The following is a 21181-nucleotide window of genomic DNA, read 5'->3' on the forward strand; positions in this document are numbered from 1 at the left end:
TATACCTTTTACTGTCTTGTATATACCAAGATGTTTTCTCTCTGTACCTCCATTTGAGGCTTAAAATCTCTAATTTCTCCAATCATTCCTTGTGACTCGGCACTTAGACTGCAATATCCATGCACCTCTTCTCTGCATCACCTCCAGGACTTGAACGTCTCCCCTGTGTCTCAGTTACTGAACTGCATATAGTACTCAAGGTGTGGTCTGACCAGAGCACTTTACAGTTTGAGCATGAACTCCACTGACATATACTTTACTCATCTGTATGTACAGCTTAGCATACTAAATTGAATCATGTAAGATTCTAAGAGGGCTTGACAGGGTAGATGCTGAGAGGATGTTTTCCCTGGCTGGAGAGTCTAGAACTGGTGGAAATAGTCTCAGGATAAGGGGTCAGATATTTAGAACTGAGATGAGGAGGAATTTCTTCACTCAGAGTGTTATGAATCTTTGGAATTCTCTACCCCAGAAGGCTGTGGATGCTCAGTCGTTGACTATATTCAAGACTGAGATCGATAGATTTTTGGACTCTAAGGAAATCAAGGGATATGGGGATCGGGCAGGAAAGTGGAGTTGAGGTTGAAGATCAGTCATGATCTTATTGAATGGTGGAGCAAGCTCGAGGGGCCTTATGGCCTACTCCTGCTCCTATTTCTTATGTTCTTTTGTGCTTAAAAAGGAAAAAAAATGTAAATGCTGAAATCTGAAACAAAAACAGAAAATGCTAGAAACACACAGAAAATCAGACAGTATCTGTAAAGAAAAAAAGACAAGTTAATGTTTACGTGCAACCTGTCAATTCTGACGACTAGTTATACTGGAAACGTCAACCGGTATGCCGAATGATCTGCTGCATATTTCTGGCAATTTCTATTTTGGTTTAGCATCCGATTTGCTTTGATGATTGTTGTTCTACAGTGATTGAAGTCTACTAATGCCCACAGATCTCTTTCATCTTCACCCTTGGCTATTTTGATGTTTTATTCTGTTTCTTGCACTAAACGTTCCTATTTATTCTGCAAAATTTTGCAACGACTCAATAGTATTTTCTTTTTTTAGATGTGATTCTGTCAAAGGACTGACATTCAAATTATTTTGTGGTAGACTGTTAGTGGCAACATTAGCAAGTCTACCATCAACAATGCCATATTAAAGCATCCTTACCCTTTGAGTCAATATTGCACTGAAATGAGATAGATTCTCCAGGGTACTAACTGTCCAATAAATCAGTACATTTTATATGGAGGAGGGGAATGATATTATATTGCAATACCCAAAACTTATTAACTTCATTTTTACTCCAGCAGCCACCTCATTAAAAATGTATTATAGAAAGAAAATTGGGTAAATACTTGAAGGGGGAGCTATGGGGAAAAAATAGGGGAGTGGGACTAATTGGATAGATCTTCCAAAGAGCTGGCACAGGCACGATAGGCCAAATGGCCTCCTTCTGTGCTGTAACATACTATGATACTGTGATAAATCCACAAACTTGGGTTATGCATATTAATTAGATCTTTCACCTTTTTCTCTGGACCCCTGCAATGCTTTTAGCAAGGGTGAGGTTGGACATCAAAATAAATATAGAGTGAGGGGTCTGACAGCACAACCATATCACAATTCACCCTGGAGTGGGAAACAAATTCACGTCAAACTACTCACTGTCAGTGGGATTTAAGCAAGAATACAGCAAGCCACATCCTATCTTTGTCAGACTTCATGTTCCGACTGTACCTTTTTTAATGTGAACTAAAGTTTGACAGTATCTGTAATGCTAGACTGGGACTACAAATGCAAACTAGGAGTTGAAAGATAGCCGTCAAACGCACAACCTTATGGCCAGGCCAAAAATATCACTGGGTGAAGCAACTGGCACTGGAAGGAATTAGGTGAAAATTCCAGGAGTCTGACTAATGGCGAAAGTGCAGTGGAACAGAACTCCCATCCACCCTCGCTAAAAGAAGTAGGTTCTGTCCCAAATTGTGGGACATGCTCATTACCTTATTTGAGGTGAGAAGCCCACACCTGTAAGGGAGCATCAGAGGACAGGAAAATCGGAGCAGCGCAATCCTGCTTCATTGGTGATGTGGAGGCTTGTGGGGGGGAAACCAAATGAGAGATCTCCAAAAAAATTTTTTAATGCTCCTCGGGAAGCAAATAGCCAATCTTGGATAGTTAATCGATCCCTTCTCGGATCAGTTACCTTTGCCTGTAGGGCTTTCTGGGCTCTCAGTAAAGCCCTCAAAAGGAACTTATGCCAGATTCAGCTGGCAAGAGTTAGGCTGAGACCTTACAGCAGCTTAATGGGTGGAATTCCTGGGGTCCTTGTCTGCTAAAGGCTCATACTAGGGCACAGTTTCACAGGCATTGGTTACCCTATAGTCTCATACAAGTGGCCATTCTTCATGTGTGAACTGAAACAGTGAATGACAACAGGCAATGGAGGTGGGTTGGAAGAATCACAGCCAAGCCATATCCTTACCTCACCCAACAACCACATACCCACAATTTCCAACAGTACTCACCAGGTAATACGCAAAAGCTTGATAATTTTCCCCATCCTAAATCAGGAACACAGGCCAAATATAGCATATCTACATAACCCCAGAAGAGATCAGCTAAATCAGCTAACTTAGCACAGACCAAGAATCAAACCTTAGCCTCATCACTTCAAATAGAGAAGTCTTTTCACTTTTCTTTACTTTTCTACTTTAGAAATACAGTAGAGAGGCTGATACTTTACTCTTATCTCCTGCTCCTGGGAAGATTGAGCGAAGTCTGGCTTTCTTGTTCTTCTCCTCAGGAACAAGTGGGAGAGGCTTTGAGCCGTGGTTAAGGGAAGATGAATCACGATTATTACTGTTCATTCTCAAGGGAGGAGCTGGTGGTTTCTCTTCAGCATCAACACTATCTGACATCTTCAGCAGTCGTCACATGTATCTAGAAAGGGTGAAGGAACATTAATATTTTCACTATTTAACAGGGTATTACATGCTGAAGCTCATTTACATGAAACAATGCACATGTTCAATGAAGAAACAACATGATCAAGTATTAGACAGAAAAAAATCAGCAATTTTCTCTTTGGGACAATTGTCAGTCAATAGCAACTTTGGACATATTGGCAATCTCTCTCTCCTCCCCCCCACCCCCACCACCTCCTTCTTCCAAACACAATTTATGGTTCCTTCAAAACACAAGTTAGATTACAAAACTTAAGCCATCTTCCAGGGATTCACCATATGCCCCTTACAAAATGCCAAACCTGATTTGCAACCCAGGGACAGGCTGATCAGAGTTTGCATGGAGGAAAGGGAGGGGGGGATTGTGAGCAAGAAAGAAAAGTCAATTTGAAATACAGCTGCATGGACATTATAATATATAATGTTCCCTCCCTCCCTCCCAAATACATCATTCATTTTGGTGATTTAAAGTGAATGCACCAATAATGGACCATATTGCTCTACAGGGAAGCCATGTTACGAGCAGGATAATTTGTGATGTCCGCGTATGCTCCTGTACTTACTAATGTGCAAATGATCATCCAAGAACCACAACTTACACCACTCCATTTCAAAGACAGTATTTTTACTTTTATTTTGCTGTAAATAAAAGTTTAATAAGATTGGTTACAAACTGCACTTCCGCACTTCAGTGCTTCCTCAGATCTAAGTGCATCAGGAAGTACAGCAGCCCATTAGAATCTTACACATTGTACTTGGGACAGAAGAAATCAAAGAAAGGGGACAACACTTCAATATAATCTTTGGGGGGAAAATAGAAGTACCATTTTTTCATCATTTGTGTACTAGCAGTAGCAGTTCTGTACCATAATTCAGAATTATAACAAGAACACAAATTGGTTTTGTTTATGCCAATAGGTACTGTTTCATGGAAGTCTAATGGCTTTGGGTTTCTCTAATTCTCCTTTGGGTTAAACCATTAACAATAATTTGAATTGTCATGGACTTTACCCAAACTAATCTCTGATGGGACATGAATAATCACAGGTAAATTTTATAAAGAAAAGTTTGAATAATTCCAGGGGAAAAGGCTCCATCAGCCAAATGTTATCTAACCTTCAAGCTCAAATATGTATAAATTTAGATAGGAATTAAATGCACATGCTTTGGAAATATCTCAAAAAATTGTCTAATTATTCCTATGGAATACTGCATACTCATTACCCTTCACGGTTGGTCTGCATATAGAACATTGACTTGCAAAGACTGGTGCTGATGGAATTGAAATATTTTAACAAAACAAAATTAACTTTCTCACTGTTTTCTTCAGATGCAGCCCCTTCTGAATATAAATATGTATCAGCACTATTTTCAATACAACAGCTGTCCTTGTTAAAATGGTTATTCCTTTAGCAATGGATCTAGGGAATGTCATCTGTGAAAATGCCACCAGTCAGCCTTAAGTAATGTTGCTTCCAGTGTTTGCATGGATAACCTTTAGTTTTTGTTCAACAGTCAAGGAAAATGTTCACACAATTTTCTCCTTTTGAAAGTTTTACCTCTGGTATTGACCTCCCTATGGAGTTGAGATGGAGTCCTAGACAGTGCAGCTTATAAAATGTACATGCTGTATTAAGAGTAGGCTTGTTGAGCAGAATGGCTTTTTCTCATTTCATGCTTTGTAAAAATTATAAATACTCTGTATAAATCAGATCAGGTCTGTCACTACCCCCTTAAGTGTCATTTCTGAGTCTTCCAGCTCACTTATATCTGCATTTATACTGTTGGCACCAGTATTATATCAGTAGCATTTTTAGAGCAATACAGCAGCAGTTATATTGTCCACTTAGAAATCAGAGAAGGCAGAGTTCCATACTTAAATGCATGCACAGAGTTCTGTTCATCATTCTTTAACTGCCAGTGATATTGTTAAAGTTAGAAAGAAGCTCTTTAACATTCTAAGATTAAAGTTTAGTACTAAAGACGGTTCAGCAAACAACCTGAAAAAAGATTAAGAATTTGGATTCACATCACTTGCAGTTGTACTGTATCTAGTGCATATTAAAACAGTTCAAAACACTTTAAAACACTTCAATAGTAATTCATTGGCTGTGAAGCATGTTGGGACATCCTGAGGACTAAAAGGCACTATATAAATTCAAGTTCCTGCCCCTCCAGGTGGTCCCTCATCACTGTACAAAATATTCACCAAAGTGACAGTCACACAGCTGTAAGACCGTTATATTGCCCATCTTGTTTTGGTGCAACACAAAACTGCTTTGCACAGATACAAGTCGTGCCGTTCAACTATCCGATCAAATATGTGTGAGTAGGAATGTGTGTTGGAAAATCCCACAGGTTCAGCCAGAGCAGCAGTAACTGTCTCCAGGCATTCGGCTCAATGCCTCTTTTACGGTTTACACTCAAGTTTCATCTTCTCCCTGTGTAGGAAAAGTTCTGCAAAGTTTGATTGGAAATGTAAAACATGCAGCATAACCACGTCATTACCACACAAGGTCTTAACTACAAAGTACTACACTTATCAGAAACCTCTACGGAAAGGTGATTGGGTGAGTTCTGAAATGAGTCCAACAACCAGGGTTTAAAATCATTTGACACGCTACCTTATCTCCTTCAAAGAAATCACGATAATATTGACTGTTGTGCTCTTTCCTACTCCAGCTCCTTCCCCATATCACTTACCATTCTCTAGTCAAGAGGGTGGCAGGTGACCACTTCATAAAAATGGTTCAATGCTATTCTCCAACTGGCTACAGAGAGATATACAACGTCAGCACAGATTGATGGTTGGACAACCCTCAGATACTTTTCTTTCTTCTTCCGCTAATAATGCGGAGAGGGGGTGCCTTGTTTCCATGCTGCACCTCAAGCAAATGGCAAAAGATTCATCAAACACCCACTATTGCATCACTTCCTTATGGAGTTGTCATAGCAAAAGCGATGCATATATTTCCTTCCTCCCCAGATAAAAAAGGTTTGCCAACACTCTCACAAAGAAAATGACTGTTTAGAAATTGACTTATGCATTTGTGCATTAGCAGAATACTGTTCAAAGGTATTTTTAACAGGTCCAGCTATCAACTGCACATCAATTTGCTACAGTAGTGTTTGTTAATATCACAATAATGAAAATTAAAGTACTGGATTTGAAACACCCCTATTATAGGTAGTGTGGCAGTCTGAATGTACTTATGTACAGCTGGAGGCACAGCAGGGCTCTTTACTGATAAAGGATTGGATGAATTTACTATTACCATTTAAACCTGGCTAATACATTTTATCCAGCCTCTAATGTCAGGCTAAATAACACTCAGCAATGGAGTGAGCATTTTTATACTTGCCAGCGTACATCTGGTAAGCATCTGGCCCGCACAAGAAAAGTAAAAAATAATCTTTAAAGATCTGTCTGGAGTTGAAGTGTGTGTGGGAACAAGTTAAGATTAATTTGCAGACTAATGATTTTCAGTAAATATTTTTTGTTCCCATTTAAATTCTTCCCCTCTTCATAAACCATTTCCCAAAGGGAGTGGAACCAGGTGACTGAGTCACAGGATGAGTATCTTTCCCTGATGATTCGTGCAAGTATTCTCAGGGTGATTTATTGTAAGTTTTTCCCTTCCTCCCTGGTGGACAAAATGTAAGGATTTCTATATACCCCACCCCGAGAAGAATGGAAATTCAGCAGGGTGAAGAATTCTGGATTTATATGCCACATCCTAATGCTTGGTGATCGAGAAGCAGCAATACCACAATCTGCTGCATCATCAGCTCCATGGAATGCCAATTTTACCCGTTAGCAGCTTTCAACATACACACACTTCCCTGCGAATGCCAAGTGCAAACATATTTAACATGGCCCAATATCAGAAATGAGCTGAAGGCAGACAGTGGGTAAAGAATCCTAAACTCGACTACCATTTGAACTCAGTTAATCTCAGTGGTCGAATTTTAGCGCTGCTTACTTTGATGGTCCTAGTTACAGCAGCACATGACCCCCCCGCAATGTCAGAAAGAAAGGGAAAAATTGGCCTTGGAACCCAAACTGAACCCAAGCACAGCAATGCCCACCGAGGGTGATCGAGGGTGTGGAAAATTTCACAGGATAGGCCCTACCAGATGAAGGAGAACATCATGATGGAGATAAAATAGGAGGCAACAAGGGTAAAGAGAAAAAAATATTATTATACACTGACTACATAAAAATGTTGCAGTGAGCAATCCTTAAAAAGACTAGCTACTCCATTTTTTTGCTACTGAATATTGAAATGAGCAAGACCTTGCTTCCCATTCTTTTTAAACGCAAAATGAAGCTTCTCTGAACTGTGGCTTCTGCTTTTTGCTGAGCGAGACCCCAGGATGTCTACACAGCATTTATTCACAGTGTGTGCCAGGCCGCCAGAGTTACTTAATCAAATCAAACCATTGCAATGCTGCAGCAAGGTGAACAAACTGAGCAAAATTTCGACATCTGCTGCATCAAAATACAGATTTATTTAATAGGAAGTCAGGTGTTTCAAATCACATCTTTCCGGCCAGAAATTGAAGGACCCGCTTTCACAGAGATTACCAATAAAATTAGTTCAACACATAGGTCACACATTTTGCAATTCATAGCACTTTGCAATATGGAGGAGATGGCATTCAGATCAGCTTTTGCTTATAGGCCACATTTACAATGCCACATCTATGCCAGAGTAAAGACTAGTTCAGGCAGGTGGATCACTAATCTGGTCTGATCAGGAACGGAACATTGGGGATATCATAACATCAGCAGCATTATTTGGCATGAGTATAACTCTCCCACGATTGCTTACGGTAGGTCTTGCCAAATGTTATATGGGCACATGGTTGGGCTCTCCTCTTTATATAGTAAAGACATTCATGAAAGCATATTCATAAACCAGCAAACTGACAGAAAAGGAAAAGAACTTGACCTAGTTGCAATCTAATTCCACTTTTTGTTAAAAAAAAAATTAAATCAATGATTTTATCACTAAGTACACTTTGTGAGGATTAGCTGATGGCAACTTATTTTCATTGCACAGAAAAAAACTGAGGGGGTGGGGGAACATGATCCAGGTTTTTTACAACGTTGAAATGGGATATGAATAAAAACAGGTTATTCAAAGTTAAACAGTATTCCCAAAACACGATAAGCCTCAAGAAAAGCTGAACATGAGAAGAATTATTTTCTCCTTCCATCCAGTAGCAGATATGTTGAGTAGTCTCTCAACAAAAGCAGTTAATCCTAGATCAATCGAGTCCTTTAAAAAAGATCTCGATGGTTATTTGATTATAATGAGATTGGAGTTAAGTATTGGAGTAGGTGATCAATTCTTTACAGAACATCATGGCGGTGAAATTGGCCACGGTGGTTTCTCCACTCATGACAAAGTTGAAACTGGTGTTGGGGCCTGATGATGTCATTGGACCCTGATTAGTATATGTGAATTAGGACCCTGCTGGCTTAGCTGCCCACCCGCTCAGGTGCAGTTAAACGCGCCCCATGATATTTTATTCTGTTGTCGATATTCTTATCATCCCTTCTGCAAACTCTCAGGCTCATCAGTTTGTTTGCCACTGCATATCCTTGTTCCAAAAGGAAGGACAGGACATTTGGGGTGAAAGATCTCTCCATTCATTTGGAGGTTAGCCAGGAGGAATTACAATTCAAGTGGAGCAAGAATAACAGTCAAATTTTCTTTCATCTCTTTCCCTCCTCTTCCCCTACCCCTAAGAAACACAGATCAGCTCACTCTCACTTGGCACATCTTACTGGGAATGCACTGGAAATGAATAATTCACCCAATAATGTGGAGCACTGAGACCAATACCAGTCACAGGACCTTAGGCATCACAATCACCAATGAACTGCTCAGCTACACTGAGTTGTTGGACTCACCAGCACTAAATAATTTATGTGATCATCATTCAAGGAACTTTTCCTGACTTTATTAAATATAATGAGGAACTCTTGTAATATTTGTAAGATTTTACAAATCAAACCTATAGGCCTTCAAACACAAAATAGGAATTTCCTCATTTGGGATGGATGGATGGAGTAGAGAGGAAATTGAATAATATGCACAGAGTATGATAGCGAGCATCGCGTATATCAAAGAGGAGAATGGTAAATCCCACGTCTGAATAGAAAAATTGGTCCCGGTATAAAGCCATAGCTCAAATTACAATCTATGCTGCCTAGTCTTACATTGCATAAAAAACAGAACTTAAGCGTTAGTGCATTCCAGTAAATTACTGCATGATCTTAGGTGTCTGTTAGTCTCTCTATACTGAACTTAATACTTGGGTGACCCTTTGCTGCTACCAATGGCAGCCATGACCTTGGTGAAAAGCACTATCATGTAAAATCTGGCAGGGGTGCTGTCTCTGGATGAGGTGAGATGTTTCTTAGAAGACAGTTTTCCAATGTTCTTCTGGGAGTCACTGTGCTGAGCCACTGGCAATAAATGTAAATGTTGTCACAACTGGTGCCAATTTTTTTTTGGCCACATACACCTCAACCCATTTGCTTTACATCTCTGATTCACTGGACAATTGAGGAGTTGTAAGCTATGCTTCCAACAAGCTCTTAGTAATAGAAACAGCAACACCACCTCAGAGTTTGTCTTTTCTATCTCTACAAAGCAATCTATATCCCTGCAATTTACCACAACCTTTGTTGAACCAAGTTTCTGATGCCTATGATACCAAGGAAGATGCTGCTGCCAGAGTCTCAGTAAAGAAAGATGTAGTTGAGATACTGGATGGGCTTAAAATTGATAGAGGAGGTACTAGAAAGGCTACCTGTACTTAAAGTAGTAGTCCCTGGTCCGGATGGGATGCATCCTAGATCGCTGATGGAAGTAAGGGTGGAAATTGCGGAGGTAATGGCCATAATCTTCCAATCATCCTTAGATACGGGGGTGGTGCCAGAGGACTGGAGAATTGCAAATGTTACACCCTTGTTCAAAAAATGGTGTAAGGATAAATCCAGCAACTATAGACCAGTCAGTTTAACCTTGGTGGTGGGGACACTTTTAGTAACTGTAATCCGGGACAGAATTAGCAGTCACTTGGACAAGTGTGGATTGATTAGGGAAGGCCAGCATGGATTTGTTAAAGGCACAACGTGTTTAACTAACCTCATAGAGTTTTTTGATGAGGTAACAGAGAGGGTAGATGAGGGCAATGCAGTTGATGTTGTGTATATGGATTTTCAAAAGGCGTTTGATAAAGTGCCGCATAATAGGCTTGTCATCAAGACTGAAGTCCATGGAATAAAAGGGGCAGTAGCAGCATGGATACAGAATTGGCTAAGTAACAGGAAACAGGGAGTAGTGGTAAACGGTTGTTTTTCGGACTGGAGGGAGGTGTACAGTGGTGTTCCCCAGGTACTAGGACCACTGCTTTTCTTGATCTATATTAATGACTTGAACTTGGGTGTAGAGGGCACAATTTCCAAATCTGCAGATGACACAAATCTTGGAAGTGTAGTGAACAGTGAGGAGGATAGTAATAGACTTCAAGAGGACACAGTCAGGCTGGTGGAATGGGCGGACAAGTGGCAGATGAAATTTAATGCAGAAAAATGCGAGGTGATCCGTTTCAATGGGATGAATAAGGAAAAGCAATATAAACTAAAGGGTACAATTCTAAAAGGGGTAAAGGAACAGAGATCTGGGGGGTATATGCACACAAATCATTGAAGATGGCAGGGCAGGTTGAGAAAGCGGTTAAAAAAGCATACGGGATCCTGGGCTTTATAAATAGAGGCAAAGAGTATAAAAGCAAAGAAGTCATGATGAATCTTTATAAAATACCGGTTTGGCCACAACTGGAGTATTGTGTTCAGTTCTGGGCACCGCACTTTAGGAAAAATGTGAAGGCCTTAGAGAGGGTGCAGAAGAAATTTACTAGAATGATTCCAGGGATGAGGGAGGGATGAGGGATTAGTTACTTGGATAGACTGGAGAAGCTGGGGTTCTCCTGGGAACAGAGAAGGTTGAGAGGAGATTTGATAGAGGTATTCAAAATCATGAAAGATCTAGACAGAGTAGATAGAGAGAAACTGTTCCCATTGGCGGAAGGGTCAAGAACCAGAAGACACAGATTTAAAGTGATTGGCAAAAGAATCAAAGGTGACATGAGGAAAAACTTTTTGACACAATGAGTGATTATGATCTGGAATGCACTGCCTGAGGGGGTGGTGGAGGCAGATTCAATCATGGCTTTCAAAAGGGAACTGGATAAGTACTTAAAAGGAAAACAATTGCTATGGGGATAGGGCAGGGGAGTGGGACCAGCTGGATTGCTCTTGCATAGAGCCGGCACAGACTCGATGGGCCAAATGGCCTCCTTCCGTGCTGTAATCTTTCTATGATTCTATGATTCTTCATTTAAACCAGAGCTTACTGGCAGAGCAATTTCTCGTGCTATGTACACAAGTATATAAAAGTAATTTCTCAATCTTTGCTCTTAGATGGCTCTATAATTGGAGTCAGTAACAAAGTTACCTGCTTCAACTTGATACCTCACTACACCATCTACTGGTCAGCAATGCTGTTCCCTGCTTGCTGCCTTGTGCAGACCTTCCCCTTATGCAGCTGTTTACTTGCTGCCATCGATACTGAATAAAAACAATCCTATCAATTGGGTCACCAAATTTTCCGTGTGTGTGTGTGTGTGTGTGTGTGTGTGTGTCTGTTTCTAATTCAGCCCAAAACTTTATCCTCACTTCACAACTTTGCACAAGGTAGGCTAATGAAATTAAGCATTTTGCCCCAATTGAGGGACATTTTGATACAGCAAGGAGTTAAATCTGGAGTTTTCTCACACAACAGATTAAAAGTATCTTCTGCACTTGTAACAACTCTCATTGTAAGGAAATTGTTTCAAAAAGTGTATATAATTGAGAGATATGGACTACAGAGTCAATTGAGTTATCCCGGCTAAAAACCTGCCAGGACTAGAGTGTGAGGCATAATTACCATGTCAACAGAGTGAGCAAGGCCAGCTAATTAATCTCATTTGAATATGCTCTTGAGCACTTTGAATCTTGCGTGGGTGACATGATGAAGGAAGCCTCACATAACGTCACAAGCGTGCTGCCCTTAAAGAGCTGCTGCTCAAAAGTAAAGGGATATGCCCGTATATATTGCTAAAAACTGCTGAAGCCTTTTAAGAGGCTTAAAAATGGTTCACGTAAGCTTTCGGCCTTTGCAAAAGGTATGCAGGTGGGAAGAAGCGATGGTCCAAACTAAAGGATTGAAAACTCGACCAGAAAGCATGAATGAAGTCCAAGGATAATTCTATATGGACATGGTGGAGTGGCACTGTTCTCTTCCCATATGATCGCTGGAATAGTGCACATGCTCCTGTGTGAGGAGGGTTGCCCCATTTGGAACTTGAGGGCTCATTCCCCAAAGGATGGCAAAGGGTGGCATGCAGGTTCAACACTGTCTACAGTGCATGCAGGACTTGAGAACAAATGCAAGAGAAGATGGCATAATTTAAGGAATCTGGCAGACACCATGTACCAGGTAGAGGTCTCAAGATTACAGGCTACAATGCGTTTCCTAGTCAACCAGTTCCTCATTTACTGCTTACCTATGCCAAGTTTGTACCTTACAACTCTGTAATTGCAGCTCATTCATATGCATTTCTCAGCAAGACATACAGTCAAGATGCATCTTCAAGGGTTTCAAACATCAAGGGACAAACACAAACCTGATTACTTACTGACACTCAAGATGAACTTCAGGGTGGGCAAATAGTAATCATACGTGGCCTCTGAACTTTGGAAAATGCAGCAGTGTGGTGACATTGGGAAAGTGTGTCACGCTACTCATTGTGAAAGGAGATTAAAGTGTTGCCCGTGCTGACCAAAGATCGGTCACCCATTTGATCCACCTGTGAGTAACACAGTATCTATTATTGTACTGCTAGCCAGGAATAAGCGTAACAGTTGAGGGCAGTGGTGACCTTACCAGCAACCTTACTAGCTCAATTGCTAAATTTAAATCTGAGATAGATAGCTTTTTGGAAACCAAAGGTATTAAAGGATATGGGCCAAAGGCAGGTATATGGAGTTAGATCACAGATCAGCCATGATCTTATCAAATGGCAGAGCAGGCACGAGGGGCTGAATGGCCTACTCCTGTTCCTATGTTCCTATGTTTCTATAACCACTGGCAATGCCACCCCATGTTGTAAGTTGGCTGCAGATGTCTTTTCTGCATATGACAAAGCTCTGTCCTGTTGAACTGGAACAAGCTGATCAGGTGGTTCTTGATCATTGGCAATAAGTGTGCCCAGGTCTGTTTGGCATGTCTTCTTTTACTTTGCATCAACTAAACAATCACACACTGCATTTGAGGTGCTTTAAAAACAAACCTCCCTAAAAAATTTGGGAAAATAAATCTTTAAAAAGTCAGAAATACTGAAAAATTGTCCAAAAAATTGTACTGTAAAGATTGCAACAAAAAACCAAAACATACAAAATGAAATTTGAGCTCCTTTGTCCTTGGGGCTTCTCTTGCTCCCATTTTAAAAGGAAAAAAACAAACCAGGCACACACATACTGTTGAATTGTGTGTTCATTCAAATATTTTTGTATCAAATCAGGGTTCCTACTGGGCTTCTATATGAAATGGAGCACAAGCACTTCAACTCGCTAAATGCAGAAGGGCACGCAATTGCATCCCAGAAACAAATTAACACAGGGCCAATTCAACATTCTGCCAATTCAACATTCCTTCTACACCGGTTGGGAACCTGCTCTCCCAGCACACAAATCTTCTGCTGTTAACCCATGACTGGTTTGGTGTCAAATTTTACTTCAAGGTATATAAAATTATCTACCCATCATATAAGGCCATTCCTCTACTGACTTAATATGAAATAAGTGATTTATTCCAAGAGACTTGATCAATTATTATTTGTGAGTTAATGAATTTCTCTCACCCTGTCAAATAAGTTATCTGTCCACAATTCCCTACAGACTATCTGCTCTACATGCACTGGGTTTTGAGAGAGATCTTCAAATGGTAAGAACTGCTCCTGCAATAAAAAAGACACACACTGTCACTGTATGGTTCAAAGAGCCTCAGAAACTGGTTGCTCAGGGCTGGTTAGTAGATACAAATAATAGTATCCTGACAATTATACCAGAGTTCAAATTGCAGATGCAAGAGGTGGGGATGGGAAAGAAACCATCTCTTCAATTCTCTTTGAGACTCAACATGGGAGGGGCACTGAAACTGTCAGCAGACTGGATCATCCTGCTCTCCCTTTTGAGGTTGCAAAATCTGCCACAAGCTCAGAACAATGTACATGTTCTCTCACTGCACAGCAGTGATCCCAAGACTGGAACTGTAGAAGCTGTGACCATTTTCTGTAGGACCTGTGAATGAAAACAGTCAAAGCTCCAGCACTGTCTGGACTATGCCTGTGCCTCTCAAACACCATGAAAAATTTTAAAAATCACAAAAATGAGAAATTAATTCCACTGCTGTCATGGACACTCCTATATAAATGAAGGGTTACTTGTCTGTCACAGTGTCATGTCACTCTTCAGTTAAAACACAGCTTTTTTACTCACCCTGTTAGCAATTATTTTTTTAAGTAAATGGTAGCTATTTCAGGCTTATTCACAGGGACATTTCTGCACAAATGTTTCCAGTGTGGAGTCTACGGCTATGAAACAGGTTGCTAGAGAAGCTGTTGCCTGCATACTTCAGTATTTGATGAAGTCTCCTTGAGTAGCACACTTGGAACTGATACAGTATTCAGCAGCTGTTGTTCATTAATATTCAAGCACCTCAGACAATCCTGCATTCTGACCGAAAAGATGGTCGGGACCAAACTCAAATCAATAACGTGACTGATATGCCACTGTCAGGTATGCAAGTATTTTCCTGCATGGTCACCAGTTTGAGTTAATGGCAACACAATGTTCGTATTTCTCAAAAGAGCCATAAGCAAGTCCTACATGAATCCCTTGCCCATGTTTTTGAGCTTTTACAAAAAAAAAATCACCAATTTTCCCCATTTCTCCTGAGGGTGCAGACTCTTTCTGGCATATGTACAACTTCATGATTTAGTCCTTTGGCATTATCTGCTCTACATGCACTGGGTTTTGAGAGAGATCTTCAAATGGTAAGAACTGCTCCTGCAATAAAAAGACACACACTGTCACTGTATGGTTCAAAGAGCCTCAGAAACTGGTTACTCAGGGCTGGTTAGTAGATACAAATAATAGTATCCTGACAATTATACCAGAGTTCAAATTGCAGATGCAAGAGGTGGGGATGGGAAAGAAACCATCTCTCCAATTCTCTTTGAGACTCAACAAAGTTTAGAACGTACACAGAAGCCTGGTATAGCAGTCAAAGACCTAAGGCAGTGAAATGGTCCTCTCTGCATTTGGATGGTGAACATAGGAAGCAACCCATATGGAGCTACATGTGAAGAGAGAGGGAAAAGAAGAGGGTCCACTTCCCCTTCAGAACTGCTGAACCATCCCCAGCAAATAGGATGGTACAAGTACAGCCATATCATACACACTCCAATAATTCATCTACTTCCCAGCTGTTTGTAACAGCAGAATTCCATTTTCAGTGGTGTGCACTTGGTTAATTCCATAAGCAAATGTCATGCCGTAAGAAATTTTAATAAGAGCCAAAGGCCATTTGCCCAACAAGCCTATCGCTGCTTGATAAATGAATCCTGAATACCTATCTGCTTACCATACACCTCAAACCCTTCTTTCTTTGGAAACATAACAAACCACCTCAAATCCAGAGGCAATCCATCCTTAGTTAAGACAGGAAACTAACAGACAATAAACAAATACCCAGGCCTCAAAAGTCTTGAAAGCCCGAATCACAGGGATGGGTTCATTCACGTGACTGGGGTGGGTACATCGTGCCTGCAAGAGCATTTCACTGATACCCGCTTTAACCTGTCTGCTGGAAGGTGGGGTGGGCCCATAGCTCACGGGGCCTTCTAGGTTGAAGCAGAGTCTAATCACCTCCTCTTGACATTGAATGGCATTGCCATCGCTCATCCCCCAACCAACAACACTCTGGGTGTCGCCATTGACTGGAAACTCAACTGGACCAGCCTCATAAATGTCATGGCCACTAGAGCAGGTCAGAGGCTGGGTATTCTGTGGCAAATGGCTCACCTCCTGACTCCCCAGAGCCTTTCCAACCCCGATAAGGTACAAGTCAGGAGTGTGATGGAATACGCTCTAGTTGCCTGGATGGGTGCAGCTGAAACAACACTCAAGGAGCTCGACATCATCTAGGACAAAGCAGTCTCCATGATCGGCAGCCCATCCACCACCTTAAACATCAACTCCGTCCACCACTGGCACACTATGGCTGCAGTGGCTACTATCCACAGGATGCACTGCGGCAACTCGCCAAGGCTTCTTCGACAGCACTGCCAAAACCTACGATCTCCACCACCTAGAAGGACAAGGGCAGCAGATGTATGGGAACACCATCACCACCAGGTTCCCCTCCAAGTCACAGACCATCCCAATTTGGACATATATCGCCATTCCTTCATCGCCGCTGGGTCAAAATCCTTGAACTCCCTACCTAACAGCACTATGGGAGTACCTTCACCACACAGACTGTAGCAGTTCAAGAAGGCTCACCATCACCTTCACAAGGGCAACTAGGGATGGACAATAAATACTGGCCTTGCTAACGATGCCCACAGCCCACAAATGAATAAAAAGTGGGTTAAAAAAAAGCCTTCGGCTCCCAGCAGAGCCACTGTCCTTGCAGACTAAGGTTCCCCATCAGAATCGATTACCTTAGTCTAATAAAAATCTAGGACCTTCTTAAAGGCCTTAACAGGTCTCGCACCAGCTCTCAGCTGGTATGCATTCTGCTAAGGCCTACCAAAGGCAGAATAGGTGGAATTCCAGGGAAAGAACTGGAAATTCCCCAGACATACCTCCTTGACATGGGGAGAGTGGGGGGGAAGATCCACCCTGGAACCCCCTTCCTCTCCCACTTTTAATTTAAAGGGTCAGTGCAAATGGAGCATAACCAGGTTCCTCCCCAAAATCCTGCCCCACTTCCTGGATGGAAATCAGGTTTTCCATCCTCTCTGGCCCTAGGAATTTTGGAACCCCAATGTTTTTAATTTTCTCAATCAACCAAGAAAATTTTGCAAGTTACATTTACGGCAGCAAAATTTTCTGATTCTTTCAATAGTCGAAAAATCTTTTGAAATTCAATGAATACATTTATTTAAAACACGATTTACATGGCTGTCAAGGGATATTTAAATGTAACCAAAATTTATTCTCTGAAGATATAGGGCAACAAAAGCCATGTGAATGACCAATGTTTACTTGTTGCTCACATCAACTTGAAAAGAAGTAAAACAATTAAGACACCATGAAGTTACCTAATTCTTCCTGTTGTCATGAAAAATAAAACAAGAAATACAGGAAAAATGTGATGTTCATAATTATAGGGGCCCTGGCCATAAGATGAATACTTTGTTTAGAGCTACAGATAAGGTAAACCAGGCTTTTCTGATGAAATGTCAAGCTGGATGTGGTCTAAAGAAATTGCACTCACAGCAAAAAGTACAAGAATTATCTTGGCTCCTCTCCAGGGACTTTGTCGTTATAGGTTTGAGTTTCTTCAAGAATAAAGTCGTCCAACACTTTGCAAAAAATCCAAAAGCCACGCAACCCCTCGACACTAGCCAAGTTTCACAGACACACACCTATCCAACAACACACTCACACCTGCTCTGTTCAGCAGCTGTACCTAAATCTGAGACAATGAGAAGAGTTGGTAAGCACCTAATTAACAAAAAAAACTACACGGGCAAAATTTGATATGTATTCATTCTTTTCCTGATTATGGTGACTTACCCTGATGTACAGTTTCATTAGCAGTGGCTGCCCACTAGCACTTTGTCTAAATCACCATTAAATGGCATGAGTTTGACACTGAATATTCAATTATGGGGCATTTCAGCTGAAATCAATCCTGTCATCATTTGATGTCCACTCGTAAGCGCTTTCTAGCAAAAGTTACTGAATAATGACTGGAAGAAGGAATCTTAGGGACACTGAAGCCAAATATAGCTTCTCCGCTGTTGCCCTAGCTAAGATTAGCTAACTCAGCAAAGAGCAGGGACTGAACTTGGCACTTGGTTAGGGTTAGGGTCAAGTCGGTGTCAATTTTGGTGGCTATGTACAAGGATGCCATCTGTTCTCCATCAAGAGGCTAAGCAACACTTTGAGTGGCAGTAAGCTCGACATGTTTCCAGTGGGACCAACCGGAGATATGGGATAGAAATAGGACTTGCACCTGAAACAGGCGGCATGTCAGCAGAGTACGTACCGGCACAAGGCCAGTGCAAAATTTGGCACCAGGCCTCCTCTGCAGTTAATTGGTGAGCTGCAGACACCAAGCAGACATCCGGAAGCAGTTTGCTGGTACAAACGGCAGCAATTTGAACAAGCTACAATGCCAGAAGCAGCCCTAAGGTAGGTCCTCCAAGGGCAGGGCGGGGCGGGGGGGGGGGGGTGGTGGGCAGTGCTGAGAGGGCTGGCAGTGACACATAGTTAGTTTGTGGAGCCAGGAGAAGCACTGTTCCTCCTCTCGACTCCACAAAACACAAATATTATCGAAGAGTTTGGGCCATTTATCAGTGGCCTTTAAGGATAAGCCGCTCTAGACTCCAAAGAACGAGTGGGAGCTTGTGTGGTGCAAGATCCGCTTAGCTGCTGTCCAATTTCACATCGGGGTCCTATAACCAACATAGGACCCTAATTTGAATAACCAAATCAACCTACGGCCTGTTCAGATGGGCACCCTAGGTGACTAAAAATCGCCAAATTCAATTATGCACTAGGCGCACCTCTGGGATTATTTGGGCAACCCGATTTTGGAACCCGTTTCACCTATTTCACGCCCAAGAAACGGATGTCCAATTTCTCCCCCAAAGGAGCAGATTGACTTACCAGTGATCACTGAGCCAGAACTTCTCTAAGCCAAAAACATAGAAGAGTTGTAAAACTTCTTACCCAAAAGCATTTTTACATTTAATGAAAGCTTTTGGAAGTTTCCATGGCTGACAGAGTATGGATTTTTCTAAAGTAAATTTGTACAGTTCTGAATCAAAGGTCTCAGTTTCTAGAGGGCCTCTGACAGACTCTTGATATTAATTAGAGTACTTGTGTTGTTGTATCATGAGCCCAGGAGCTGAGAGACTGTGCAATTCAGTAGGTTTGAATGTGATCCATTCACCTCTGGGACCTGGGTTGAATCCAGACCCAGACTGATGGGATAAGAGTTTGTTCTCTCTGCCAGCTTTAAGAGTTTGGGGCACTCATATAGGCCTATTCTTCTGATGTTTGATTGAAATCTTTTACTTGCCTCCATAAAATAAGGTTTCTCAGATTTTGTTTGTAAATATTCACTTCCATTTCTGTGTATAATTAGGTCAAACAAAAACTGTGCATTTGAAAGCTAAAAAGGACATTCATTATGAGTGCTTTTACTTTCACAGAGGTATTTTCCAGGATACAACTCGGAAATCTGTGTTCCAACCCCGTATAAATTAGGAAGATTCAACACTTCACCTGAAAATACACCACTTCATTTAATAATTCAGCTACAATATTAATGGAGGTTCAAGTGACCCATCTATTCAGGAATCTATCACATGTTCCCTTACCTCTTTGAAAGTGATCATCTCAAAATACTTATCATTTTCATAACTTTCCCTCCACTCTACTTCAAATGGATTTTGCTTTAGAAATTGACCTTTCCTACTGCAATCATTCTTTGGGAATATTTAGGCTTGTTCCCTCTTTCTGTCTTTTATGCTATCAGCATTAGCTTTTATGATGGGATCTGCAATCTGCTAGGCCTCTTCTGTCCCATTAGGCTGTATAGTTTTCAGAATATCACCATTCCACGAATGGGTTAATGTGTTCATCGTCACGTATGAATCAGGTAAATGGGTTTCTATTCAATTTACTAGTCCACGTATTGCTGGACTCGTGCAAGACAAGGAACAAGGGGACACTATGTCCTTCTCGTTATGTAGTTACAATAATTCATGACCTTTGCTTCTATTCTCCTCCACCCATTTTGCAAATTCTGAGGGTGAAGGCAAACCAGTATCCTTCCAGTATCAAAATTGTTAGCTACTGCCTCACTCTAAAAGTGGCACAGACATCTGGATCCCGCATAATATTTCACCAAGTTTGCTTATTAAAGACTGTGCAATGAGAGTAACTAGTTAAAGGCATAATGCCAACAATCATATCTGCCACTGTAACATTTTAAGATTCTAATTAAAACTAGCTGTTTCTAAAAAAAACACTTTGAAAACAAGTTGCCTCATTGGCAGATATAATGTCTGCTTCAGGCCAAACTTACTCAAATGATCAGCATAGTACCACTGTACAGCAAAGGACCCCTTCCCAACTCATTAGTGCTATAATGACTTTTGAAAACACATAATACCACAAGGCAGAAACAAAATGAGAAGTTAAAATAATAGAAATAGAAACAAAAAGGAAGTGTCCTTCTGTCATCACCTTGTGGGATGCACCGACCGACATGCTGCAGTTGAGGTTTACCCATATTAAGGTCCAGGGGCCATTATGGGAGGTCCAGAAGGCAATGTGTCAAGTCTTGCAATGCACTGCTTGCTGATTTTCTCAAATTCATGCACTCTTTTGCCAGAATGGCTAGAGTTGTGGCTAAAAACAGAAAACGTGAAGTATTTTGCCCTTTCCATGCTCTGCTGTGTATTCAGGGTTTTATCTCTGTAGTTGGGTAGGAGTGTGGCCTGTCCTTAGGTGACAACAAAAGGACCCCCTAAAGTGGACTGTTGCGCTATGGAAGATGGTCAGAGAAAATAATTTACTCCCTAAGGCTGAACCAGAAGATAGTCTTACAGAACTGGTCTCCAATCCTGGCCACATTGGCACCAGTCAGCCAGCACAAGAGAAGCCTTCGCACATGCTGCATGGAAAGGATATGGAGCATACCCCAGCCCACCTGAACAAGGTAACTGCCAAAGCGTTGATGGTAAAAGCACAACCTATGAGGCTGTAAAACAATGGGTGAGCACAGCAGTGTACACTAACACCACTGCCACTCTTTACATACAATCCGTGGGGCAGTCCACAA

The 21181-nt window shown here is 41.3% G+C and overlaps 1 protein-coding gene across 5 annotated transcripts in view; it reads right to left on the reverse strand.

Annotated features, from left to right (window-relative positions):
- Positions 1–21181, reverse strand: part of LOC137333062 (serine/threonine-protein kinase PAK 3) — a 188931-nt gene that overhangs the window by 80946 nt on the left and 86804 nt on the right. For all 5 annotated transcript variants that reach the window (XM_067997164.1, XM_067997163.1, XM_067997160.1 and 2 more), the window contains exon 2: positions 2747–2943. In XM_067997164.1, the coding sequence (XP_067853265.1) occupies positions 2747–2921 (175 nt within the window). In that variant the 5' untranslated portion in view covers positions 2922–2943. The remainder of the gene's footprint in view (positions 1–2746; positions 2944–21181) is intronic.

This window comes from Heptranchias perlo, chromosome 15 (assembly GCF_035084215.1).
Source record: "Heptranchias perlo isolate sHepPer1 chromosome 15, sHepPer1.hap1, whole genome shotgun sequence".
Taxonomy (NCBI): Eukaryota; Metazoa; Chordata; class Chondrichthyes; order Hexanchiformes; family Hexanchidae; genus Heptranchias; species Heptranchias perlo.